The 26,762-nt window shown below is 42.0% G+C and overlaps 1 protein-coding gene across 1 annotated transcript; it reads left to right on the top strand.

Moving 5' to 3' along the window:
- Nucleotides 1–26,244, top strand: THEM4 (thioesterase superfamily member 4). The gene is made up of 6 exons (XM_030325055.1): nt 1–371; nt 8,953–9,136; nt 15,331–15,487; nt 16,086–16,196; nt 22,293–22,417; nt 25,635–26,244. The coding sequence occupies exons 1-6, from the start codon at nt 141–143 to the stop codon at nt 25,673–25,675; spliced, it is 849 nt and encodes a 282-aa protein (XP_030180915.1). The 5' UTR covers nt 1–140; the 3' UTR covers nt 25,676–26,244.
- The last annotated feature ends 518 nt before the right edge of the window (nt 26,245–26,762 follow it).

Genomic DNA, 26,762 nt, shown 5'->3' with positions numbered 1-26,762 from the left:
CGTCTGCGCCCCAGCGCTCTGGCGGGCGGGGAAGTGGTTAAGGCTGGTGGCCCCCGTAGGGGCGCCGAGTCTAACGAGATCAAAGGCTGCTGCCCAGCCCGCCTCAAGGCGCGCGCCGGGGTCACGTGCCCCTTCGGTGAATGGGGAGGAGCTGGCGTGCAGGGGGCCCAGCACTAATCCGGACCGGAGCCTTGGTCGCTGTCGGAGCCATGCTGCGGAGCTGCGTCTCACGACTGCGCATGCTTGCGGTTCTGGGCGGCCCGCCCGGAGTCGCGCCTCTGCCGGCGAAGGACCCGTGGTCGCCGCGGGTGAATCCCGGAGCCGGGCGGCGGGAGCGGGCGGCCAAGCCAGGCTGCGTCAGCGGTGACCCGGTGAGGACGACTGTGCCGGACTGTTGATCAGCCCGCTGACCGTAGAGTAAACGCTAACGTTAGCCCCAGAGGCGTCGGTTTTATTTTTAGCAGGGGTCGCTTACTTAAAGTCCTGAGGTTCAAAGACGGAGAGGGACAGGGAGGGGACTCCGGTATGAAGCAGCGTGCTGTATGCTGGATTCTGGTCATTAGGTCGGGAAATCCCGCTGCTACTGATGACCAATAAAAAAGGGGTCATGGTTCGGGCAAGGTCACAGCAGGTGCCTGGTGGAGCTGGAGTCTGACTTAGCACTCCGGCTTTTGACCGTCACATTGTAGGGTCGCAAGAAGAGCAGTGTCTCTCCCTAGAGGTTCATCCTAATCGTCTCTGCTTGACGGAAAATTGTATCCTCAAACCAGTTTGTCACTTTTGGTGAGGTTGTTGTAAGATTAAAATGAGGTAATATTGCTTGTTCTGGTGTTCCTATGTTTTGCTTCACTGACATAGTCAATTAATATTAATTAAGCCCCAACAATATGCAAGGCATTAGTCTCTGATGATGTCTTTATGACAAGTAAAAACTCTCTCAGTTGAGTTTGGGAGAAAAAGATGAGATTGTAAAATTAAAAAAAAAAATGTACTGGCGCAACTGGGTGGCTCAGTAGGTTGAGCCTCTGTTCAGCTCAGGTCATGATCTAACGGTTTGTGAGTTCAAGCCCCAAGTGGGGCTCACTGCTGTCATCGGGGAGCCCGCTTGGGGTCCTCTGTCTCCCTCTCTCTGCCCCGCCGCTGCTCGCAGCTCTCTTTGTGAGCTCTCTCCCAAAAATAAATAAAACATTTTTTTAAAATGTACTGTATGCTAAAATGAAGTACTAAAGGAACATAGAGGAGGGAACAGGTCTGTATTGAGCTCTTTCTTGTACCTTTTAAAGAATAACGTGGGCGAAGGTGCCTGGGTGGCTCAGTGGTTGAGTGTGGGACTCTTGATTTTTGCTCAGGTAATGATCCCAGGGTGTGGTATCAAGCTCTGCATAGGGCTCCATGCTGGGCATGAAGCCTGCTTAGGATTCTCTGTCTCTCCCTCTGCCTGTCTCCCCTGTTCATGTGCACTCTCTCACTCTCTCTCAAATTAACGAACAAACAAAAAAAAGGAATAATGTGCAGATTGGTTATTAACCCAATACCATCTTTCACTTGGGAAAAGATAATGTCCAGTGCCCCTCTCACAACAACAAAGATAAATTCCTTTCTTTAATTAGTCGGTGCCTTGTAATCTGTGTTGAGAATATTTAATAGTAGTATTTATAGGCTTTGTGAGTCTTTTCTTTCTGTTCAGTAACTGAATCTTAAAAGGAGACATATTAAAAAGAAGTCATAACTTGGGGCACCAGGCTGGCTCAATCAGTAGAGCATGCAACTCTTGATCTTGGGTGGTGAACTCTAGCTCTATGTTGGGTGTAGAGATTACTTTAAAAAAAAAAGTCATAACTTCAGGTAACAAGCCCCACCTGAAAAATATATTACCAAAGATCAAGTAAGACTTTTCCTCTTCCAAGGGCTACAAAAGGTAATGTTTGTCCCTAACATTTATCCCTCATGTATACAGTCTGTGCTGAAAATTTACAAGTGACTTTACATCAGGTATCTCTTAGTTTTCACCCCCTTGAACTGAAGCTTTCATTGTTTTTATTTCTCACATCACACTGTTCATCTGAGGACCTAAACTCAACATGCCTGTAACTAAAATTAATAGATCCACTTCTACACTTCCCCCTCCTAACACACACACAAACACTAACAAAAACCTCCTTTCTTCTTCCCACCCTAATCTGCAAAGCAGATTGCATCATCCAAGGCTCTCCTACTTCTCTTTCCCCATGATCAGTCTCTCTCCACGTTCCTTGTTCCCAGTATCTTTTAAGTCTTTTTTTTTTTTTTTTTTTTTTTTTTTTTTTTTCATTTCTCTCCACCTAGTTCAACTTCTAATCATATCTCACCTGGATCTTGGCGTCAGTCTTTTAACTGCTTTCCGGGCCGTTCTTCTCACCTTGGAATTCATCCTTTACAACAGAGAGAGGTTTTTGAAACCTAAATTCATGTTACTGCTTTGCTTAAAACTTTGTAAGGCTCCCCATAGTGGAAAAAAGTGTTTTATCATTCAGATGCCACCTTCATGATTTTTTAAAGACTACCTTTCTTTTCTTTTTCTTATTTATTTTTTATTTTACATCCAAATTAGCATGTGGTGCAACAATGATTTCAGGAGTAGGTTCCTTAGTGCCCTTACCCATTTAGCCCATCCCCCCTCCCACAACCCCTCCAGTGCCCCTCAGTTTGTTCTCCATATTTATGAGTCTCTTATGTTTTGTCCCCCTCCCTGTTTTTATATTATTTTTGTTTCCCTTCCCTCATGTTCATCTGTTTTGTCTCTTAAAGTCCTCATACGAGTGAAGTCATATGATTTTTGTCTTTCTCTGATTAATTTCACCTAGCACAATATCCTCCAATTCCATCCACGTAGTTGCAAATGGCAAGATTTCATTCTTTTTGATTGCCAGGTAATACTCCATTGTACATGTATACCACATCTTCTTTATGCATTCATCTATCGATGGACATTTGGGCTCTTTGCATGCTTTGGCTATTGTTGATAGTGCTGCTATAAACATGGGGGTGCATGTGTCCCTTCAAAACAGCACACCTGTATCCTATGGGTAAACGCCTAGTAGTGCAATTGCTGGGTCGTAGGGTAGTTCTATTTTTAGTTTTTTGAGGAACCTCCGTACTGTTTTTCAGAGTGGCTGCACCAGCTTGCATTCCCATAAAGACTACCTTTCTTTAATGAGCTTTATCCTGAGAAATAACTTATGAAGTCACAAGTGTGATGTGTTATTTATGTCCTTTGATAATATGCATTTAAAAATACATAAGTCGTTGTCCTTGTGCCACCTAAAATCATCTTTCATTTTGGCCTTTGGAAACATTGACCTAGAAGGTGAAATCTAAGCCCTGTGTTAAGGCCAAAGAGCCTCTGTGATGTGTTTCATCTTCCACCTTGCAGTCCACATCTGGTTGCTATTCTCTTTGCACCTTACATCCATGAAGACTGAAATCCTGGCAGTGCCCCCAAGGTGTCACACGGTTGTGTCATCTCTCTACACCTTTGCTTGGTGCAACATTCCCCTTCTCTCCTTAGTGAACTTTGTATCCTTTAGAAATCACTCCATCAGTCCTCATCTTTTTGAAGTTTTCCCTGAGTGTCCCTCCTATGTCTGTATGTACCTCTGTTAGGGTATTTTTCACATCCGAGGCTGCAAGCACTTGAGGGCAGAGCCTAAGTCTTCTCTCTTTGTCTTAACCAGTTGCTGGCATAGAGCCAAGTGTATAACAGATTTTAAAAAGTCACTGCATTTAGTTGAATCCCACACTTTCAAAGTTGAAATCAGGTAGGAGAGCCCACAGCCAACGGAGTCATTCTTGAGTTATCTCTATCACCCTGGTCCTTAAAAGGATGCTGGGACTGATCCATCCTACAGTTGCCTGTTTAAGATGAGACCTAGGGATGGGCCAAATCCTACACGTTCTATTCTACCTTTCAACTGATATATGTTGGTCAGTACATATTTTATCTGTGATTACTTGTATCTGTTAGTTATTTCCAGAATTCATGTGCTTTAATTTTTTTGAGAGAGAGAGAGAGAGAGAGAGAGAGAGAGTGTGTGTGTGTGTGTGTGTGTGTGTGTGTGCCCTTGCAAGCAGGGGAGGGACAGAAAAAGGAGAAAGAGAATCTCAAGCAGGCCCTGTCCTGTCAGCACAGAGCCCAACATGGGGCAAGAACTAATGAACCTTGAGATCATGTCCTGAGTCAAAATCAAGAGTTGGTTGCTTGGGGCGCCTGGGTGGCGCAGTCGGTTAAGCGTCCAACTTCAGCCAGGTCACGATCTCGCGGTCCGGGAGTTCGAGCCCCGCGTCGGGCTCTGGGCTGATGGCTCAGAGCCTGGAGCCTGTTTCCGATTCTGTGTCTCCCTCTCTCTCTGCCCCTCCCCCGTTCATGCTCTGTCTCTCTCTGTCCCAAAAATAAATAAACGTTGAAAAAAAAAAATTTAAAAATAAAAAAATAAATAAATAAAAATAAAAATAAAAAAAAAGAGTTGGTTGCTTAACCAACCAATTGAGCCACCCAGATGCCCCCAGAATTCATGTACTTTAAAAGCCATGTGATTGAGACTGGATTCTAAGGAAATAATCCAAAATAGAGAAAAAGCTATTTTCATAATGTTCTAATGAACATTTTCATTTAAAGCAGCAAAAAATTGGAAACAGTTTTATTTTTGTTTGTTTTTAAATGTTTTTAATGTTTGTTTATTTTTGAGAAAGAGAGAGTGTGAGCAGGGAAGGGTCAGAGAGAGACACACACACAGAATCTGAAGCAGGCTCCAAGCTGTCAGCACAGAGTCCAACGAGATCATGACCTGAGCCGAACCAAAATCAGATGCTTAACCAAGTGAGCCACCCAGGTGCCCCTGGTAACACTTTTAATGGCTAAGTTAATTAGTTTAAAGGACTATTTTCTGCTGTTGAAAATGGTGATAGTTGAGATTAAGGACATGAGAAAGTGGGCACTAAATACTTTTAAGTGGTGAGGCAGAAAAAAAAATCTCTTACTGAAATTACAAGTTTATTAAGAAAGATTAGGGGCGCCTGGGTGGCGCAGTCGGTTAAGCGTCCGACTTCAGCCAGGTCACGATCTCGCGGTCCGTGAGTTCGAGCCCCGCGTCGGGCTCCGTGCTGACTGCTCAGAGCCTGGAGTCTGTTTCCGATTCTGTGTCTCCCTCTCTCTCTGCCCCTCCCCCGTTCATGCTCTGTCTCTCTCTGTCCTAAAAATAAATAAACGTTGAAAAAAAAAAAATTAAAAAAAAAAAAAAAAGATTACATTTAACAAAAGTTGGTAGAGAGACATCAAAATTTTAACATTGTTTTTCTTAAGATAGATAATAGGTAATGGGTGGATTTTTTAAAATTGTTTTTTCTTTCCCAAATTTTCTGAGCTAGGTTCTAAAGATGAGTGAATTCAAAGCCATAAGGAAAAAATAAAGGTACAAATCTTGGGCCAGGGAGTGGAGCAGTCTGATCCTGCTCACATTTCCTCTGTGAAGTTGATGCTTTTTCTGTTCAGCCAAGACGTTTTTAATTCTGTAGAGTTTTTGAGACAGGCCACCTATAGTGTCCCCATCCGGCCAGGATGAGAGCCAGCGAGGTGTCAGCAGAAGTCTGGTCGGCTGCTTCTCTTGTCATTAGCACAGCCTTGCTGTTTTGGTTTCAGGGTGTTGTCCTAGTGTTGTAGATCCATTCAATCTGAATTGACATAGGTGGCTGGAAGTCTAATGCCACAGAGCTGATAGCTTCTGTGAGCTTAAATGTTCCAAGATTTCTGCCAAAGTCAAAAGAACCAATTTTCCTTTCTGGTGCCTTTGCTTTGTCCTGCTCCTCTTAGTTAAGTCACACTTTGTCCCCTTCCAGGGCCTCTGCACCATTCCACTTGCTTCCTGGGCACAGGAGTGTTAGTGTTGCTTAGTGCTGCAGAGAAATAGCATGGGTGGAAGCTGTGGTTACTATGAACCCAAGCACCTGTCCCCCCAACCTCCTCCTCCTCTTTATATCTCTTTCTTGGTAATTGGTTCTGTCACTCACTGTGTTGCACAATTCAGAAACCGGGGGTGGATGCTTGTGTTTTTCCTCTTCCCTTTCTCCTTATCAAAATGACCACCAAGTTCTGCTTCATGCAGTCATAATTTTTCACTTGGGTTACCTCTAAAATCCTCCACGCAGGGTCCTCAGATCCAGTCTTGGTCCTTCCCACTATCTTTCATATGATGACCAGATCACATCTTGTCATTTTGGAGTACTGCAGATACAGATCCGTTCAGGCCAACTAGCTTAGTGTGGAAGTTTCTCACAGCCAAGCCTGTTTCTGTCGTAGACTCTAAGGCTAAAGTTCTCTCTTGTCTAGCAAGTGAGTGGGACACAGGATTAAAATGCGAGAGATGGCTAATGTCCAGGAAAAGACAAGAGCCCCGAATAAGGGTCCTCGCCCCATTTTTATTAGGATCAGAAGGCTTACAAACATGGTGATGGACGTGCACAAAGAAACAATGAAACTGAACATTAACTGGAGGACGTGAGGGAAAGGGGGTCTTGAAGGTATTTGGGTTAGGGGTTTGGGTTAATACAAAACAAAATCCTGACGCCAGGCAGAAGGTTGTTTACAGTGGACATGAGGCACCACCTCTGTTTATCTTAGCTTGCCAGAGTCCAGCTCCAGCAGGTCCAGGGATTCCCGAAGGATGAACGGCATCGGCGAAAAAGTGAAAATAAAACTAAAATAAAAAAACAAAAATAATGGACACAAACAACAGCAGTGTGTTGAACTGGCTGATTTATTGTGGCAAACATAGCATTATATTTGCTAGTGATTTCCTTGTAGCATACATCATCTAGTTTTTCTAACATTACCTAATTCTAAAAATGTTCCTATGTCTAATCAACCTTTAAGAAATAACATGGTTATTTTCTCATAATGTTCCCTCCTGCCCTTTGCTTATTGATTAATTTCTTACATTATTTTCATTATGTATCTACATTTATCTATAATCTGTAAAGCATTTGCTTTGCTGTTTTCACGAAAGGTCATCTATCTCTCAACACCTCAAGTGGAAGAGTTACAGGGACATGACCTCTTAGTTGTTTCCCTGAATCTTTTGTGGTTTGAGGAACAAAAGTGTTCACCTTGGTCCAAGGTGCCAGGAGGGGGCCAAAAGGGCCTTAGGAACCCACACCTTATACATTCTCAGAGGGACAATGTACCTAGGAACTAATGAACCATTCTGTACTTTAACCGACTAGGTTCAATCATCATCTGAAATGCCTCCTGGGGGCCAAGTGGGCCTAGGGGTTAGAGTAACTTGTGCCTGTAGATACACTCCTTAGTTGCTGGAGTGGGGCTTTTAAATTCATATGTCCCTATGCTGGCAAATGTATGAGGCTATTCTTCCTTTAGGTAGAGGAGTCTTCACAAGGAGTAGCAAGGGCTGAATGTGGGGCCGCACAATTTCCTTGAGGAACCTATTTTTCTTTTCTAATGGTTCTTTTCCCAGGGGGCCTGTCGAGGGCAATTCCCCCACAGACAATACCCCAGGTACTTTTATTAAGGCCAAATTACCTAAGAGCGGGAGTACAAGAAGCTTCACTGTCAGTGGGCTGCCTTACAGTCCCAATCCATCCACAGCAAGGGCTTTGCCATCAGGCTAGGATAGCTGGGCTTCCAGCATTAGCTAGCCTAGGGGATGAGACAGGTAGGACAAGTGACCTCAGAGTTAACAAGGCACCTTTCTTTTGTTAATCATCTCCGCTCTGGGCAGCTTCACCTACAGCATAGCGGTCTATAGCCCAATTTACCTGTTTACCTAGCTTGGTCCTTTCTCCTGTGAAAGCAGCTTTCTGCTATAGTACTAAATTGGGGGACATTTTTGCCCTGAATGCCTAATCTTGCTTACCTCATATACCTTTGTATTGGGGGCCTAGTCTGGGTGCCTTTGCACTCCCCTGTCTCTCTTGGGGTCCTAGTCTTATTTACCCAAGCATCCTTTGGCTTTGTACTTCTTTATGCCTTGTTAATGCATTGGTATAAGTCCAGGGAATTTCTAAGCTTATTCCCCACACATTTCTGTAGCCATGCTCCTCCCCTTGCACTGAAACAAAGCCAGGCTTCTTCTAGGCCTTAGTTTCATCATCTGTAAAATGGGGATAATAATTAGTACCTACTTCATATGGTTGTCCTAAGGCCCCTCAAAACTATGTCATGCCTCCTTGATTTTGCATACAGTTTTCCCTTGCCTACAATACCCTTTCTAGTTTGCTAATTTCTGCTTGTCTAATCAAGATTCAAGTCCCTGAACCATGCACCCCCCCCCCCATCTGAGATAAACGCTTTTCCTGTGCTCTGGCTCCCCGCATACCCTACTGATGACACTTTTTACATGGAGGATGTGTGTCCTTCATCACTTTATCTCCAGTTCCTGGCTCACTTGTGCTTAAGGTTTTTTTAAAAAAGGAATCCACAGACCTGGGAATAATGCTGCTCTGCTAGTAGGTAGTTGGGTGATATTGAGCACATCATTCACCCTCAGTCACCTCCTCTCAAGGAGGTTGGACCAGGTGATACTTGAAATATGGGGCGCCTGGGTGGCGCAGTCGGTTAGGCCTCCGACTTCAGCCAGGTCACGATCTCGGGGTCCGTGAGTTCGAGCCCCGCGTCAGGCTCTGGGCTGATGGCTCAGAGCCTGGAGCCTGTTTCCGATTCTGTGTCTCCCTCTCTCTCTGCCCCTCCGCCGTTCATGTTCTGTCTCTCTCTGTCCCAAAAATAAATAAACGTTGAAAAAAAAAAGTTTAAAAAAAAAAAAAAAAAAGAAATATGATTTCACTCTAAAATGACAGTTTTCTGGGAAGAGGAGAAGCAGCAAGTTACAGTCTCAGAAAATACAATATGTTATGAAATAGAGTGCACCTCCCATTATTCTTCATTTTCTCCTCTCTCTTTTTTAGAGGTCATTTTCTTCTGAGGTCATTCATATGGACCTTTCTCTCCCCAACCCCAGTTGGAGCGAGGACATGAGACTTCTCTTTGACCAGTTCATGAAAAAAAGTGAAGACGGCTCTTGGAAACATTTGCCTTCATATAAAAGTAAATTTACTCAAAGGACTGAAGACATCAAAATCTATTTTCCTGGTAGGAACAGCCACTCTCTCATAAAGAATATTTAAGTGTCAGTATAAAACAGAACAGAAGGCACTGGTTACTGATGTGAAAATGTTGGGGTTCAGGAGTGAACAGTCAAGAAACAATTCTTAAGGCATCTTTGGTGCAAAAAGGGTGATTTTATTTTATTTTTTAATTTTTTAAAAAAAGTTTATTTTTGAGAGAGAGAGAGCACAAGCTGGGGAGGGGCAGAGAGACAGAGGGAGATACAGAATCCAAAGCAGGCTCCAGTGAGATCATAACCTGAGCCAAAGTTCAGGAGCCAACTTAACTCATTGAGCCACACAGGTGCCCCCAAAAAGGGTGGTTTTATTAAAGCACGGGGCCAGACCCATGGGCAGAAAGAGCTTCACTGGGGTTTCAAGGAATGGCTGATTGTATACTTTCAAGTTGGGAAGGGGTTAGGGATAGCAGTAAATCTCTAAGGAATTTGGAAGCAAGGTTTCCAAGACCTTGAGGGGCTAGCTGCTGTTAGGAGAAGGTCATTTATTACTGTCTAATAAAAACTCTGTCATGAGACCCTTCAGATGTATATCAGGGGGTCATATGCTTGGAGGATGATTGCTAACATATATCTTGGGGGACAGGGGGGAAGTGGAGAGAAAGGAAATTTCCTAAGGAACTTTTACAGGACCCTGGAGGTCAGACTAATGTCAAGCTAAGGTTGCCTTTTGCCTCTAGCAAAGTATTAATTAGCATCAAGGCAGCTAAGCTTCTTGAGGAAGGTCACTGTGCCTGTCTCAAGTACTTGTCAATGGGCTATAACTTTTTTTATGACCTGCTAACTTTTAAGAGTCAACCTAAAACCCAAAATGGCTTTATGTTGGTCAACTTCTCTTCTGAACCTTCAGGTACATGCCTATGGGCAGTAAAGGTCAGATGTCATTATCTTGGGGTCAATCACAGATTGGGGGGTGGGGGGTTGTTCTGGCTGCCTCAGGGCAGTCCTTATTGCTTGAGGGGGTAGTTTTGGTTCCCATCATGGGATACTTTGCCCAGAGGGCTTTTTGCCTGAGTTCAAAGATAAGCTGGAAAGAAGAACTTAATCAATTAGGAAGGTTGAGGTGGTTGAAAGTCCTCCAGCAGTCTCATTTTCCTGGTTTGCAGTTTGACTGTCTCTGGTGATGTCATCAGGTGTGAACCCTCTGAGCAGCCAAACTGCAACAGGCAAAGCACTATCCACAGGTGAGCCATTGTGATTTCTGTGCAGTTTCTATCAAAGCAGTTCAGCTTCAGTTTGCAGGGCTTCAGGAAAAGTAGTTTTGTTCTTAGTGATTCCAAGTCAGAAGGGTGGGAGAAAATTAGAAACATTAGTTTGGAGGGTCGGAATTGGATATTTGAGGAAACTAGAAGAATTTAGAATCCAAGTAAATTTGCAGATAGATAACAGAACCGCAAAGACAGTTAATAGCACTGGGACCTGATATCCACAAAAGTGTGGTATGGAAATATACTTTTTCTCTCTACAATCACCCATTTGGTTTTTGTTTGTTTGTTTTTTTTTTTGTTTTTTTTTTTAATTTTTTTTTTTCAACGTTTATTTATTTTTGGGACAGAGAGAGACAGAGCATGAACGGGGGAGGGGCAGAGAGAGAGGGAGACACAGAATCGGAAGCAGGCTCCAGGCTCCGAGCCATCAGCCCAGAGCCTGACGCGGGGCTCGAACTCACGGACCGCGAGATCGTGACCTGGCTGAAGTCGGACGCTTAACCGACTGCGCCACCCAGGCGCCCCTGTTTGTTTGTTTTAAAGTTTATTTATTTTTGAAAGAGACAGAGTGCAAGTTGGGGAGGGGCAGAGAGAGAGGGAGACACAGAATCCGAAGCAGGCTCCAGGCTCTGAGCTGTCAGCACAGAGCCCGACGGGGGGTGGGGGCAGAACCCATGAACCACGAGACCATGACCTGAGCTGAAGTCGGACACTTAATGCCCCTACAGTCACCCATTTGTATCAGAAATAATCACAGTAAGACTAGTTTGATTGCAAAATAAATCTAGTCTCATTAAATATGACCTGATTATTTACACAGGTGCTGTAAGAATTGTGATTGGCCACATAGGTTTTTTTAGAGTGTTTACTTTTAATAAGGAATCCCAGATTGGACTTTCAAAAGCCACTCACTGTCTTTGCCTATAATACGTATGAATTTGAGTGGATTCTTCTTCTTTCAGGGTCCCCCAAATATTCTGCAGTTCCTCAGGCTGCCAGGAAGCGACCATCTTTACCCACCTGTAATGCTAGGAACCCAGTAAGCAAAATACCAGGCAGTTTTCTGAAGGAGGTTTTATTGACTCCGTAAAGTCAGCCTTAATCCTTGAAGCTGTTTGGTCTTATCTGTGTCTATTATAAGGAACAGATTATCTCCAAATAAATAGATTACTATGAAAATAAGAACACTCAATAAGAGTTTCCAAATTCTGGTGGGATCAGATAGGAGAAAGATAAATATTTCAATTCTATATATCTTCATCAACTCATTCAGTCCCATGTAATTAATTCTTGTTTTGCTTGATCTTGACAGCTTTATGAATTGAATTTTCCACTAGAGTTCTGGAAATTCTTACCCAGTTCAGTGGTGTGATCTTAAAGTTACCAGAAACCTGTACTTGTCAGAGTCTTTTTCTTGAATCTCTTAGAAGACAAAGCACTTTTACAAAATCATCAGAATAAAACAACTGTCTGTAAATGACGAAAAGACTAAAAAATAGCCATGGTTAAAGATCTAATGAGAGTTCGTTCTAATGCAAATGACAAGGAAATGTGGTTATTTCTGTGACATAGATTTTAAGATAACTAGAATTATGACTGATAACATTATGCCAGGACATACCAGATTATTAGAAATTTCATACACTTGAAATAGTTCAACATCTCTTCTTTAGAAGGTGTTCTGGGGACCTGCTGGGAAATCCCAGAGTTCGTCTGAGTTCAAAGACTTGATTTAAACTTTGGTTTGGTTTGGTCAAATATCAAAAGTTTTAGAGTATCTTATCAACTAGATCAGTGTGGAACAATACTTATTCATTTAGCCAGAGTGATGATTAAAAGTTGTCAAAGGCAAACCAGAAAAGTACATAGTTGTAAAAACAAAACAAAAACTTAGATCTTTTAATAGAGAAGAAGACTCCATATCTTAAGTGATCAAAGACCTGAAAAAGACAACACAAAACACAGGAAATTATTTCGGTAAGATAAAAAATTTTTACTTTCTGGGCAGATTACTTCAAAGGTAAAGAAAAACTTTTCACAATGTCTTATCAAGAGTGGAATGGGGCACCTGAGTGGCTCAGTCAGTTGAGCATCTGGCTTCGGCTCAGGACATGAACTTACTGCTTGGCTCGTGGGTTTGGGCCGCAGTCAGGCTCTGCTGACAGCTCAGAGCCTGGAGCCTGCTTCAGATTCTGTCTCCCTCTGTCTCTGACCCTCCCCCGCTCATGCTCTGTCTCTCTTTCTCTCAAAAATAAATAAACCTTCAAAAAAATTTTAAAAACGTCCTTTTAACAGATGAAAGATTGTTAAATTTTAATTTTGTACTGATATTCTATTAAAACTTATATTAGGGGCGCCCGGGTAGCTCAGTCGGTTAAGCATCTGCCTTCAGCTCAGGTCATGACCTCACGGTTCGGTTCGTGAGTTCAAGCCTCACATCAGGCTCTCTGCTACCCATTGCTGTCCATGCAGAGCCCACTTCAGTCCCTCCCCTCCCTGACCCCTCCCCTGCTCCTCTCCCACCTGTGCACACACGCGCTCTGTCTCTCTCTCTCTCAAAAATAAATAAACAGGTAAGTAAGTAAAACTTATTTAAAAAAACTTTTATAAAAATTCATTCAGTGTTAGCCACCTTGATCACACAAGGTAAGATTCTCCCTCTCTCCTCTCCAACTTTATCTACTTAGTTTGCCCTTTATTCTCCTCTTATCATTCTGAAAGAACTAGTTATTCTGCTTGCAGACAAAATTATTCTTTTGTTTCCTTAACAAAAACCCATCTCCACACATCATAACCTTTTCTTACCAAAAATACATCCTACTTTCTTTGCATACAGTTATTTCCCTTATTATTTCTAGTATTTTTAAGGACATTAAAATTTAAAAAAAAATTTTTTTAATGTTTATTTATTTTGAGAGAGACAGAGACAGAGTGTGAGAGGGGGAAGGACAGAGAGAGAAGGAAACAGAATCCAAAGCAGGCTCCAGGCTCTGAGCTGTCAGCACAGAGCCCAACATGGGGCTTGAATTCACGAACCATGAGATCATGACCTGAGCCAAAGTCAGACACTTAACTGACTGAGTCACCGTAGGCGCCCCTATGTTAGAATTCTCAACCTATTAAAACCTTAATTTCTAGTGAAAATGAAAAAGTAAGCAATTGTGAACTGTGTGATGCCATCATGGTGTAGATTGGCAAATTTATGAATACATTTTATGATTTCTATAAGCATATGCTTCCTCATAGTGCAGTTTTTCAGTGTGGCACAGGACATGTTTACTAACAGACTCCAATATGTTTGGCTAACTCTGTAATAAGAGGCCACAAGTAGGTAAACTTGGACTTATTAGCAATTAATGTTTTGGTATTTTTTTCTTTTTTTTGTTTTTTTGTTTTTTTTTTTTTATGAATGTTTATTCATTTTTTAGAGCATTAGTGGAGGAACGGCAGAGAGAGGAAGACAGAGGATCTAAAGCAGCCTCTGTGCTGACAGCTGAGATCCGGATGCCACTCCTCTGCTATCATCATTGTTGTCCGATGTTGTAAACAGCCAGTGCCTCAGATTTGAACATGAATGTGAGTCTTGTTAAAATGCAGACTGCATCAGTAGTTCAGGAGTAGAGTCTAAGAGTCTGCATTTCTAACAAACTTATTTCACCACCTTTATTTTTCTCATTTTTTATGAGATAACCTCAAGGTTTAGTAATCTAGATCAGGAATTTTGAATGCCTGTGTAAAAAATTAGAAGGTTTTGGTGCTTATCTGGAAGTTCCAGAATGTCAGAGCTGGAAGGATCTCGGAGATCATTGAGGTTTATCTCCTCACTGTATGGTTAAAGTGTGGAGGAAGGAACAAGTTCAAGGTCAAAACTAAATTCTCCCATCTCCTATGATACTGGTCCTCATTTGTAACTCTTTCTCCCTTAATTTTCTCAGAAATCCCTAGAGTGTATATAGTGTGCGCATATGCAGTGTATGCCTCTTATTGAGTGTACAGAGTCTAGAAGACCAGGCACCTTCCCCGCCCCTGGGATGTTCATGGCCTAAATAAAAGCCATTCTCCTCACTTCTCCTAAATCTTCACACCTCCTATCTTTTTCCAAGTTGGTAAATGTAAATTCAGTAACAATAAAAGAAACTTAGTGTTATGTGTGGCAAATCATGATGAACCAAGAAAGAAAGCTAAGAGTTGGGGGAATTAAATCTTAACATAGATGTGTAAGGATAAACACACCCTACCTTTAGAACAGCTTTCAGGGGCACCTGGGTGGCTCAGTCTGTTAAGTGTCTGGCTCTTGATTTCAGCTCAGGTCATGATCTCACAGTTCGTGGGTTCAAGCCCCATGTCAGAGCCTGCTTGGGATTCTATCTGCCCCTCCCCTGCTCTTTTTCTCAAAGTCTGATTACAACTCACAAATTTGATTTCATGAACTTTAAAGGTTCTAACCCTGAATTTTGGGGCTTAGAGTCCTAGTCACACAGAATATTGGGCTGAACTGGATCTGAGTTTGATTCAGTATGGTAACTTTCCTTTACTGAAGCTGAACTCCCATCTGCAAGGAAAACCTCCCTACTGTTACACTATTCATTTTCTTTAAATCCCATTTAAGCCATACTTATTCTACGAAGACTTTTTGTCTATATCTTATTTACTCTTTCATTTAGTATACCCTCAGCATTTTATACTGTTTTTCCTGATTGCCATGTGTAAGTGTTTGGTTTTGATTTCATTTATGTTTACTGTGTCCCCAGTTAGACTGTTGATTCCACATGGGCAAAGATCCTATATTCTGTTTCTATGGGACACTCCCATTCCCTTATAATTTTGTACCCGGTTGACATTGTAATCAGTCCTCCATTAACCTGTGATTCTTGCAAGGTACAGGTGCTTAGCTCTGCCATGGCATCTTCCTTATACCTGTTTCTCATACGCCCATCCACTTCGTTTCCCTACAGACGCAAAGCTAATGAAAGAAAAACTGTCACAGGCCCAGCTCTTTCCCAGAAGCTTTGAGGAAGGCCTGGGCTTTGAATATGCAATGTTCCATAATTGTGTTGAAGACAGGACAGTTTGCATATTTCAAGGAGGTCCCTACCTGCAAGGAGTACCTGGGTAAGAATGACAGATAACATCCCATAGATCAGTAGAAGTCTCTATCTGAAAGATTATTAACTTATAGTATCCACATATATCCATAGACTACACTAAAGACATTACAGTGGCAATGTAGATACATATTTATTGACATGGAAAGGTGTTTATAATTATTAAATCACAAACTCATGGGACAGAACAATAGAGTATAATTTGAGAGTATCATTAACATGTTAACAGCAGTTTGTCACTAGATGGTGGGATTATAGGCCTTCAATTTTTTATTTTTCTTTGTTTCTGTTTATCTACTTTTCTTACATTGTTAAACAGTGATGTGTGCAGTTAAATAAAAACATAAATTTCTTACATTATAATTTAGCTTTCTGCTTGATTGTGCTCTGATTACCATTAAGTTCTGGTGTATTACCAATACTATGCTATTATGTTATGACCAAAAATGCTGGGGACATGGATATTATTTGACATTCAGTTCATTGAACATGGACGAAGTGGACCTTTCATAAGTAAATTATATGGAGATGTTCTTGGATAATTTCTCCTGAGAGGCTCTGTTTTTAGACCTTTTGAGAACTTTCTCTTTCTCTGTTGTAACTAGATTCCTTCACGGAGGTGCCATTGCAACCATGATTGATGCTACTCTTGGTATGTGTGCTATAGTAGCCATAGGATTTGCCATGACTGCCAGCCTCAACATCAGTTTTAAAAGGTAAATTCCTGCATATTCTCTGCTTTTTAGATGTCATGGGTCAGGCTCCCCAGTGGCAGACCCTGAGACAAAGATTTGTGTGCAGTGATAAAAGTGGTCCCAGGGGAGACTAGCACAGGAGTGGGAGGAACAGAACAAACAGGGTAAAGGAAGAAGCCAACCAGGCTGGGCTGTCGTCAAAGTCCTGCAAAGGGCAGCTTCAGCCTGATCATCCAAGGGGCTCTGGAGTGAACTGTGTGCCTCTGAATTGTTCCTACCTCGAGGGAACTCTGTCACACATCAGTCCTACGATGAGGGCTGTCCTGGGGACCAAAATTCCAAGCACTTCGGGCTTTCTGTGTTTGAGCAAAGCAGTTTCTAGGCAAAAATAACCAAACAACAAAAACAAAGGTGAGAAAAGGATTGAAGGGGATCTGAGTGGAGCACCAGGATCCACTGCCTAACAGAACATCCAAGCTGTATAACTTCACACAGAAATAAAAGAGCAGGCAACAGGATGAGTTTGGTATCCATCAGAAATAAAGCCCAGCATGGTCTTCCTTAATTCTTTGTTCCTACAGCGACACACCTACAGTTAACAAAAACAGTGTGGAAACTTGCATAAGAAGAGCGAAAGAGCAACAAGGCAAAACAGAGTTTAAGAACAATTCAGTAGATGAGGTCTCCAAATGAGGTTTTATGGGTTATTGCTTTGCACAGTGGGGGGCATTTAAGATACAGAACACCTCCGTTTTCTACCCCAGAGAGTTGTCTGGTTTGTGTGGCCATCATCAGGAAACCATGCCTTGTAGACTATGGGTTTATTTAATGTAAGTAATCCTTAGTGAGGCATTCTACAGAAAAGAGCACTTCCTCCTAGGTGCTTTTTTCACTTAATTTCTGGGGCAGCAAAAGTTTTTCTGTAAATATTTTGTTTTGCAGTCCGTACTGTCTCTAACATAACTTCTCAACTGTGCCATTGCAAAACAAAAACAGCCATAGACAATACATAAATATATAAATGAATATAGCTGTGTTCCAGTAAAACTATTTACAGGGGCGCCTGGGTGGCTCAGTCGGTTAGGCGTCTGATTCTTGATCTCAGTTCAGGTCATGATCTCACAGTTTGTAAGATTGAGCCCTGCATCAGTCTCTGTGCTGACAGCAGGAGCCTATTTGGGATTCTCTCTGTCTCTCTGTCTCTCTCTCTCTCTCTCAATAAGCATGCTCTCTCAAAATAAATAAACATCTAAAAAAATAAAATGTGTGTGACCTCTCTCTCTCTCTCTCCCTCTCTCTAAAACATTTTTTTAAAAATTAAAAAAAAAAAAAACCCTTTATTTACAAAAACAGGCAGCTGGCTAGTGGGGCTATAGTTTGCCAGTTTCCTGGAGGCCCAGTTGAAAAAACTAGACAATGTCATTTATCGCCTTTTCCCTGGAGGGTTTCTGTCTGCTCCCCACCTCACACATACACATACACAGGCCTGCATGTGCACACACATACACAGATGTGAAAGAATTGGAGGCCAGCTGCTTTAATTTCTCCCTCCTCAGCTGCCATAATAGTAACTTCAAAATAAAAATGACTTAAACAAGGTAGAAATGTATCACATAAAGGAGTCCAGAGGAAGGCTTTCTGGGCTGGTATGGCAATTTCCCTGGTTCCCAGAGACGCAGTCTCCTTCCAGCTCACCTTTTCACATTACAAAGTGGCACCAAGAGTCATCACATGTCCTGACAGCAGGATTGAGGGAGGGCAGAAGAGCCATCTCCTTTTTTTTTTTTTTTTTTTTCAATGTTTATTTATTTTTTTGGGGACAGAGAGAGACAGAGCATGAACGGGGGAGGGTGAGAGAGAGAGGGAGACACAGAATCGGAAACAGGCTCCAGGTTCTGAGCCATCAGCCCAGAGCCCGACGCGGGGCTCGAACTCACGGACCGCGAGATCGTGACCTGGCTGAAGTCGGACGCTTAACCGACTGCGCCACCCAGGCGCCCCGAGCCATCTCCTTTTTTAGGAGACAACACTTCCATTTAAAGTCAGTAGTGGGGCGGCTGGGTGGCTCAGTGGGTTGAATGTCCATGCTGACAGCTCAGAGCCTGCTTGGGATTCTTTTTCCCTCTCTGCCCCTTCCTCCCCTGCTTGCTCACTCTCTCTCTCTCTCTCTCTCTCTCTCTCTCAAAATAAATAAATAAACAAAATTTGGGGGGGCACCTGGGTGGCTCAGTCGGTTAAGTGTCCAACTTTGGCTGAGGTCATGATCTTGCGGCTCTTTGAGTTTGAGCCCCACATTGGGCTCTCTGCTGTCATCATGGAGACCGCTTTGGATCCTGTCTCCCTCTCTCTCTCTCTGCCCTTCCCCCGCTCGCACATACACACTATCTCTCAAAAATAAATGAACATTAAAAAAATAATAAGGGGCGCCTGGGTGGCGCAGTCGGTTAAGCGTCCGACTTCAGCCAGGTCACGATCTTGCGGTCCGTGAGTTCGAGCCCCGCGTCAGGCTCTGGGCTGATGGCTCGGAGCCTGGAGCCTGTTTCCGATTCTGTGTCTCCCTCTCTCTCTGCCCCTCCCCTGTTCATGCTCTGTCTCTCTCTGTCCCAAAAATAAAAAATAAATAAATAAATAAAAATAATAATAATAATAATAAAATAATCAGGGGGACCTGGGTGGCTCAGTTGGTTAAGTGTCTGACTCTTGATCTCAGCTCAGTCATGATCTCACGATTTGTGAGTTCGAGCTCCACGTCGGGCTCTGCTGACAGCACGGAGCCTGCTTGGGATTCTCTCTCTCTCCCTCTCTTCTCCTCTCCCACCCTCGAAAGAAAGAAAGAAAGAAAGAAAGAAAGAAAGAAAGAAAGAAAGAAAGAAAGAAAGAGAGAGAGAGAGAAAGAAAGAAAGAAAGAAAAGAAAGAGCAATCAAATTGTACTAAATACTTCAGTAAATAAAATAACAAGCCCAATATTGGGGTTTTCCCTTAATGTGGGTTTTTTGCCATGAACACAATTATCTCAGTGATCATAAAACTTATTATTTCACCTATACTTATTAAAAATTTTTCATTGTGAGCTTAATTAATTTCTTTAGGATGTCAACATTTCTATTTCCCTCAGGTTAGTATACTTATTAAGCTCATTAGGCATCCAGTAATGGTGTCAGACCCTGGCAGAACCATTTCAGTTAACTGAACTTGTAGGTTCTGGGCAGTCATCCTGGACATTCTTGGTTGGTCAGGATTTTTCCTTTGAAGGCAATTGGTGTACATGCCTGAGTTCATGAAGCCAAGCCCCTGTTGGCATCAAGATTCCCTTACCATGTCAGAGGACTTTGCAGACCTACACTTTTTCTTGTAACCTACTACTTCTCCTTTTTGGTATCCAAGTCCATTGTATCTTCATTGTATTTTTTTCTGCTTTGGTTTATGGCTTACCTACAATTAAGTGCATCTCATTTAATTGGCAGGCTCCATCTCCCAGGAGACAAGGACATGAGTTTTCTTCCAGCTGGGCAAGACATTTGCCTTCCTTCTAGCTGGTTATTTTCTGTCATCAGTCCTTTCTGTTAAGGGTACAATTCCTGCATTTTCTTGAATTGTTTGGCTTCCTGACAGTTCTCTGACTGTAGGGGAAAGGGTTAGTGAGGGTTCTTACGGAGATTGTCTCAAATGGCATTTGTCCCTGAATGTAAATCTACCAAACGTATATAGATGTTTTCGCATGTCAGCTCACCTGCATGTCACACACTTTGAGGGAGCATAAGACGTAGTAGCTCTGATGGGCATGATGAAGGCTGTCCAAGTCTTCGCCTGCCCTCAGTTCATGCAGATTCGTAAGTACCTTCAACTAAGGCACTTGTTGAATGTAGGAATCCTTTATAGATCTTCCCGTACAGCTCAGAAAAACTGTACGGGATTTTATGATAAACAATTTTTTAAGATTGTTTATGCCGTGAGTGTGTAAACATAATTCTTTGAATGCAGCCTCTCCAAACCTGACCTATATACACCCCTTACTCTGTGTCTGCAATGTCCTTTCATAGAGTAAAATACATGTGAGACAGACATATACCGTGTAAAATAAACACTTACTTGTCAGCACTGTTCTCTGTATGCTTAAAAAGTTAAACTTATCCTCTCATAACCATCCTTATTTTTGAATTATAGCTATAGTTTTATAATTCTTTTGTTAACTTTTCCCTCTTTTGAGAATCATTAGGGACTCCTGGCTTTCCATAACATAGTTAGTTATAATTATCACCCTCTTTTCTGTGCTTAAATTGCAGTTGGCCTGTTAGGAGTCTCTTTAGACGGACTCCTGTCCTTTCATTTCTATCCAGATATATTTTTAAGTACTTTTGTCTCCAGAGAGACCATATAATGTACTGGTTAAGAGGACAGACTTTGGAGCAGGTTCAAATGCCCATTTTGCCACTTACTAGCTGTGTGACCTTGGACAGGTGACTTAGAGGTTGATAATATACTATATAGGGTCATTATGAGCCATAAACTAATTCATGTAAAGCACCTAGGACAGTATCTGGTGACATAACAAATAGTAAATGTTGGCTGCTTCTTATTTTTAACGTTGTTACTATTATTACTTTTGCAACAACAAGGCATGTCTGTGTCAAGACATGGAATAGCTGCTCTACAAAGATTCCTGATTTCTTTTTAATGGAGAATAGTGCTAAAGACTAGGAAAATATTAGATGTGTTCTCATGGTGGGCAGGATAACCTTGCTGCCGGGCCATTTCTGTATCACAGCTGGAAAGTATTTAATGTTTAATAAAGGATAGGAGGTCATAGTGGTATTTTAGATTGAACAGGTTTTGTGCCTTACATTTTTCAAATATTTTTTTGAGGGGTGCCTGGGTGGCTCAGTCAGTTAAGCGTCCGACTTCGGCTCAGGTCATGATCTCGTGGTTTGTGGGTTCGAGCCCCACGTCAGGCTCTGTGCTGACAAATCAGCCTGGAGCCTGCTTAGGATTCTGTGTCTCCCTCTCTTTCTGCTGCTCTCCAGCTCATGCTCTGTTTCTCTCTCTCTCTTTCTCCCTCTCTCTCTCTTTCTCCCTCTCTCTCTCTTTCTCCCTCTCTCTCTCTCTCAAAAATAAAACATTTTAAAAAAATAAAATTTAAAAATAAAATTAAAAAAATACATTTTTGAGTAGTGTGATGTATATTCATATTGTTGTGAAACAAATCTTAAGAACTTTTCCATCTTACAAAACTGAGACTCTATACCTATTAAATAGTAACTCCCTATTTTCCCATCCTCACACCCCCTGGCAACCACCATTCTACTTTCTGTTTCTATAAATTTGACTACTTTAGTTACTTCATGTAAGTGGAATCATACAGTATTTCTCTTCTTATGACTGGCTTGTTTCACTTAGCAAAATGTCCTCAGGGTTCATCCATGATGTAGCATGTGACAGATTTTTTTCTTTCTTAAGGCTAAATATTCCATTGTATGTATATGCCACATTTTGTTTATCCATTCATCCACTAGTGGATATTTGGTTTTTTTCCACCACTTGGCTATTGCAAATGATGAACATGGTTCATCGCAGTAGCTGTGGCTGCTCTATTAACAGCTCAGAGGTGGAACACGTCTATCACCACAGAAAGTTCTCTTGTACAGCGCTGGCTTAGTACATTAAGCTGTTACCGGCAATTTTTTATTGGATGTCTTTCTAGTGATAGTCACTCTAAAGGGAATTGGGTGAAAATGTTTTATTATGACAGAAAATGAGAGAAGCTGATGGGACCATCCCATGGTCCCATTTTCACTTCTTTAAAGGATTTCAGCTCCCTTCAGACTTTGCTCTGGGTCTTCAGAAGTGACAGCCTGAATCCCTGGTGGCCTCTCTGAACCTAACCACGAGAACAGCTTAGGCCCAGGTGCCCAGTTGCCACCTGAAGTCAGTGACACTCAGGAGGGAGGGGCTGTGGACAGCCGCTGGGGTCATCCCAGGTAAAGGGGTGTTTTATCTGACGTGGTTGGTCGCACATGATACCAGTTATTACAGACTGCCACCCTTCACAAGCACTTGGTCATCTCAGTGTTACATAAATCTGATAAAAACTAATTTTGTCTCCCTTTTTTCTTCTGCAGGCCTATCCCCCTTGGTTCTGTTGTTGTGATAAATAGTCAAGTTGATAAAGTTGAAGGAAGGAAATTGTTTCTTTCTTGTAATATCCGAAGTGTGGATGAGAAGACCGTGTACTCAGAGGCAACAAGTAAGAAGCTATCATTATCTCTTTTTTGGGTTTGGTTCAGTTTGGTTTGGACTATTTTGGGTTTTGTGTTTGAGGTTTTGGAGGCTGTTTTTTATTTTTGCTTTGCTTTGGTTTTATAATCCACAAATGCTCAGAAATTCTCAAGTCCCTGTCATGCAAAACATAAGTTAAAGGTATTCTTATACACTACTGGTAGAAAGCTACTTATCAAAATGTATCCAGACTACAAAGTCATGTACTCTCTCACCCATTTCCAGGACTTTATGCCACTAAAGTGTGCAAAATGTAGAAGTTGCTGTGCTGTCACAGTAATTACATTACTCGTGTAAAGGTATTTGGAGTAGCAAGATTGGCCAAACAGATATCCATCAATATGAGACTGGTTAAACAACCATATTGAGTATGGCATAAAAAATTCTGTGGAATATCGTGATGCCATAAATAAGAATAAGGAAATTCCTTAATTATGGAGCTATCTCAACATGTTGAATGAAAACCACAAATGTAGGACAGTGAATGTTGTATGTTATCATTAGTATGAAAAATGTAGAGAGACCCTTTCATTCTCTTCCCCTTTTCTTCCTCTTTCCCTTTTGCCCTTTCCTTTCTTCCTTTCTGAATAATTTACCTCAAAACCAATTAGGTAGAGTAGGCATGGTAGGCTTGGGATTGACCTGGAGGCCGCAGCGACTCATGGCTATGATGGCCCAAGTACCATGTCAGAGCCTGAGTGGAGTGAGGAGGGTGTCCACATAGGCAAGTGTCTGGTGGAGGATGTCAGAGCCCAAGTAGGGTAAGGCACAGCTCCACATGGGGTGTCAGAGCCCACGGGGGACGGTGGCATCTATATAGGCTGGCAGCTGAGATGGGAGCTAGGTTCCTCACTGTCAGAGAAGGCATTTCCAGATATGGAAGGAGAGAAAACTAGAATGAGCTCTGTGGGTTGGAATTGGAAATCTTGGACATGAATGTTTTCCCAGTCTTTTGCTCTTAGATATAATATGAATAACTTCATATATCATCATTTTACCCACATTTTGACAAGTTAGTCTCCAGTGGTTCCGGAGGAGACCATTCTTTGTACTAGTCTCACAGTTTTTCTGTCAGCTTGCCATTTCAAAATAAAAAGTAATACATGGCAGTGAGGGGAAAAGATCTGTATATACCTGTGCTGCATAAATCTTCAGGAATGCCACACAGACAGTGGTTCCCTCTGGGAAGGAGGCCAAGTAGGTTGGAGGGAGAGACCACCTTAGGCCCTTGTACCTTGTGACGTGCTTATGTCAGTGGATTACCAGCACAGGAGCTAGGTTTTGTGGTACCTAAAGCTTGCACAATTTAAGAAGTTTAAGCAAAAGGATGTAAAATTGGGTACAAACCTGAGTTTTTATTTCAAATGGGGAAGGAAACCCCAACATGCTGCTGCTATCTGGGAAATGCACGTCCCTTCCCTCTGAGATCTCTACAGGCAGTTTACCAGAAGAGCTTCCAGATTGTGTCCTTGAGCACTCGCAGCCCCTGCTCTCACAGGGCCTTTGCAAGGGAAGAGCCGTTGAAGCCTTACATCTGTAGCTTCAGATTTAGACAAGTTCATGTAGATATCCATTAATTTTTCCTTGCTTCTATTCTGTTTTATCTTATTGGACCTCAAATGCCCAGGTTTGGGTTCATCAGAATTTTTGAGTTAGGACACACAGGCTCATTGGTACGTGAAACACTCATCTTTTATTTATTCATTCACTAATGTGTTTATTTTTTAATTTAATAATAAACACCCTGAAGCCTACCACCAACTAAGAACCAGAATCTTAATATTATATCCCTACCTAATTTCTTTCCCATCTCATCCTCCTGCTTTCCCCCCCGAGGTTTAGTAAAGTATAATTAACATACAATATTATATTTGTCCACACCTTATTATTTTTTTGTTAAGTTTCATCAACATTATATGTGTATACCTCAGGAATATACAGTTTAGTTGTTTGTTTTGAACTTTGTGAAAAAGAGATCATACTATTTGTACATTTCTGGGAGTTGATTTTCTTTTCATTTAGTTTCATGTTGCTGAAGTTCACCCTGTTGTTGGCCTGTAGTTTCCTCATTTTTCCTGCTGTATGATATTCCATTGTGTGACTAAACCACAGTGGATTTGTTTCCTCTCATCACGTTGGGCCCCGGATTCCTATGAATGGGCTGCTGTGAACATTCTGTGGTGCACACGGGCAAGAGGTTGGCAGATAGTTAGGAGTAGAGTAGGGGAGTGTTCAGCTCCACAGGGGAACACCAGCTTGTTTTCTAAAGCTATACCAAATTATACTCCCACCAGCAATACATGAGATCCCTATCTTCTCTGGCAATTGGTAAAGTTAGACTTCTGGATTTTTGCCAATCAAATGGTTATAAAATGTTATCTCTGTGTGATCATCTTTTTATTTTTCTGATCACCTATGAAGATGAGCATTTCTTCATATATTTGTTGACCATATTTGTTCCCATTCTGTGAAATTCCTGTTTGTTCAGGTTTTTTGTTTTTTTCCTTTTTTCCTTTGTTTTTTAACTGATTTATAGGAGTTCTTTCTATATTTTGTATTAAACTAATGTTTCCATTGGATATGTAAGCTGCACATTTCACTTTCCAGTATGTAAGTTGTCTTTTATTTGCTTTAATGTATCTTTTTCTATGAACAGAAGGTTTTCTTCATGGTAATATAGTTGCATCTATTAAGTTTTCTTCCTTATGGTTAATGCTTTTTGTGTCTTCTATTCCTCCACACCTACCCCACCCCCCAAGTATCAGCTATTTGCAGAAATGATGGATAAAAGAAGCAGGAGGAAGATCCTGAACACTTGGAATCCACAGTCAATTTAAAAACTCCATTCCAGGCTGTGGTTTAGGTGTCCTATCTCCCTAAACCTTTCAATATCAAAGGTTCCAAATAGCTTAGTTGTAATTTCACTTCCTTTCACTTTCCTGACTATCTCTAATGGAAGTGGTAATGAACTGTGAAATGACAAAGTGAGAGAGGACTGGGAGAGGAAGAGAGGCACTGTGGTATTGTGATAGTCAAAAGTTGACTCTTAACATGGCTAAGAAATGAGAGTAGGCCCAGAGACGGAAGGTACAAATATGAATCTAAATCCCTTTCCTTGTGTATACATTTCTACTCGGAGAAGTCCCATCCAATGGCAGTCACCTTCTGTTATTTTGTTTGTTTAGGTTTATTTGTAAAGCTGGATCCTAAAACAAGGTTGACATAAACGAGCTTCTGGTACATTCTACACCAGTCTGCGTTAGGGTCTCCTTCCCCCAGAAGAAGCTGTTGTGCCACTCCTGCTCTACTTACCTGCCATTGAGTCCCCCAGAGGGTGAAGCCTGCTAACACACCTTCCTGAACAGATCTTCAGAATACAACTCCAGGGACTCTGGTGCCATCTTCTAAACTCTTCAACACAGAAGTACTCCTTGTGAGAGTGGCAGCAATTACTTGTGTCTCCTTAGGATAAGTGTCTGGTTCACGTGACTTTGAATGGGTTCCTTAAGGCTGCACAAGCATGCCTTGTGCACAAGCACAAACACATGCACAAGCATGTCTGCCCCGTTGCTGCCTGGAGAGAAAACTCATACTGAAACTCTTACCACAAACTTGGATATGCCAGAAAACCAAAGGAAGTAATGAGGTATGTGTGCGTGTGTGTGTTATAAATTACAAAGCTAGCTTTATTGTATCCAAACGAATCTTTTTGGCTACAGTAGGAAGTGCAGCTAGTTCCTGTTGGAATGAATAACTCAACTCTGGATCCTAGAGAATAAACAGCTGTACGATTTTTTTTTATGTTTATTTATCTTTGAGAGACAGGGAATGAGCATGGGAGGGACAGAGAGAGAGGGAGACACAGAATCCGAAGCAGGCTCCAGGCTCTAAGCTGTCAGCACAGAGCCCGATGCGGGGCTCGAACCCACGAACCATGAGATCATGACCTAAGCAGAAGTCCGACGGTCAACCAACTGAGCCACCCAGGCGCCCAACAGCTGTACCATTTTTAATATAAACTGTCCCTTGTGTCTTACCAACAACATAGTTTATCATCACTGGAAGGAGCCCATATTTATTTCCTAGATATCTTAATCCATTCAGTCTGCTATAACAAAACACCACAGACCTGGTAACTTATATACAACAGAAATTTATTGCTCACAGGTTTGGAGCCTGGAAAGTCCAGGATCAAGTTACAGCACAATCACCATCTGGTGAGGGCTAGCTTATGGGCTCATAGCTGGCACTTCCTCACTGTGTCCTCACTTGGTGGAAGGGGCTAGAGATCTCTCTAGATCTTCTCTTATTAG

The sequence above is a fragment of the Lynx canadensis genome, chromosome C1 (assembly GCF_007474595.2).
Source record: "Lynx canadensis isolate LIC74 chromosome C1, mLynCan4.pri.v2, whole genome shotgun sequence".
Classification (NCBI taxonomy): Eukaryota; Metazoa; Chordata; class Mammalia; order Carnivora; family Felidae; genus Lynx; species Lynx canadensis.
Note: the sequence above shows the minus strand (reverse complement) of the source record. Positions and strands in the feature narration are given on the sequence as shown.

What these genes read in the sequence shown, in the direction of transcription:
- THEM4 (XM_030325055.1), top strand. Translation starts at nt 141, where the DNA reads ATGGGGAGGAGCTGGCGTGCAGGGGGCCCAGCACTAATCCGGACCGGA. An exon ending in CATCAAAATCTATTTTCCTG is followed by an intron (nt 9,137 to 15,330) that starts GTAGGAACAGCC and finishes GTTTCCCTACAG; the next exon opens with ACGCAAAGCTAATGAAAGAA. An exon ending in CTCAACATCAGTTTTAAAAG is followed by an intron (nt 16,197 to 22,292) that starts GTAAATTCCTGC and finishes TTTCTTCTGCAG; the next exon opens with GCCTATCCCCCTTGGTTCTG.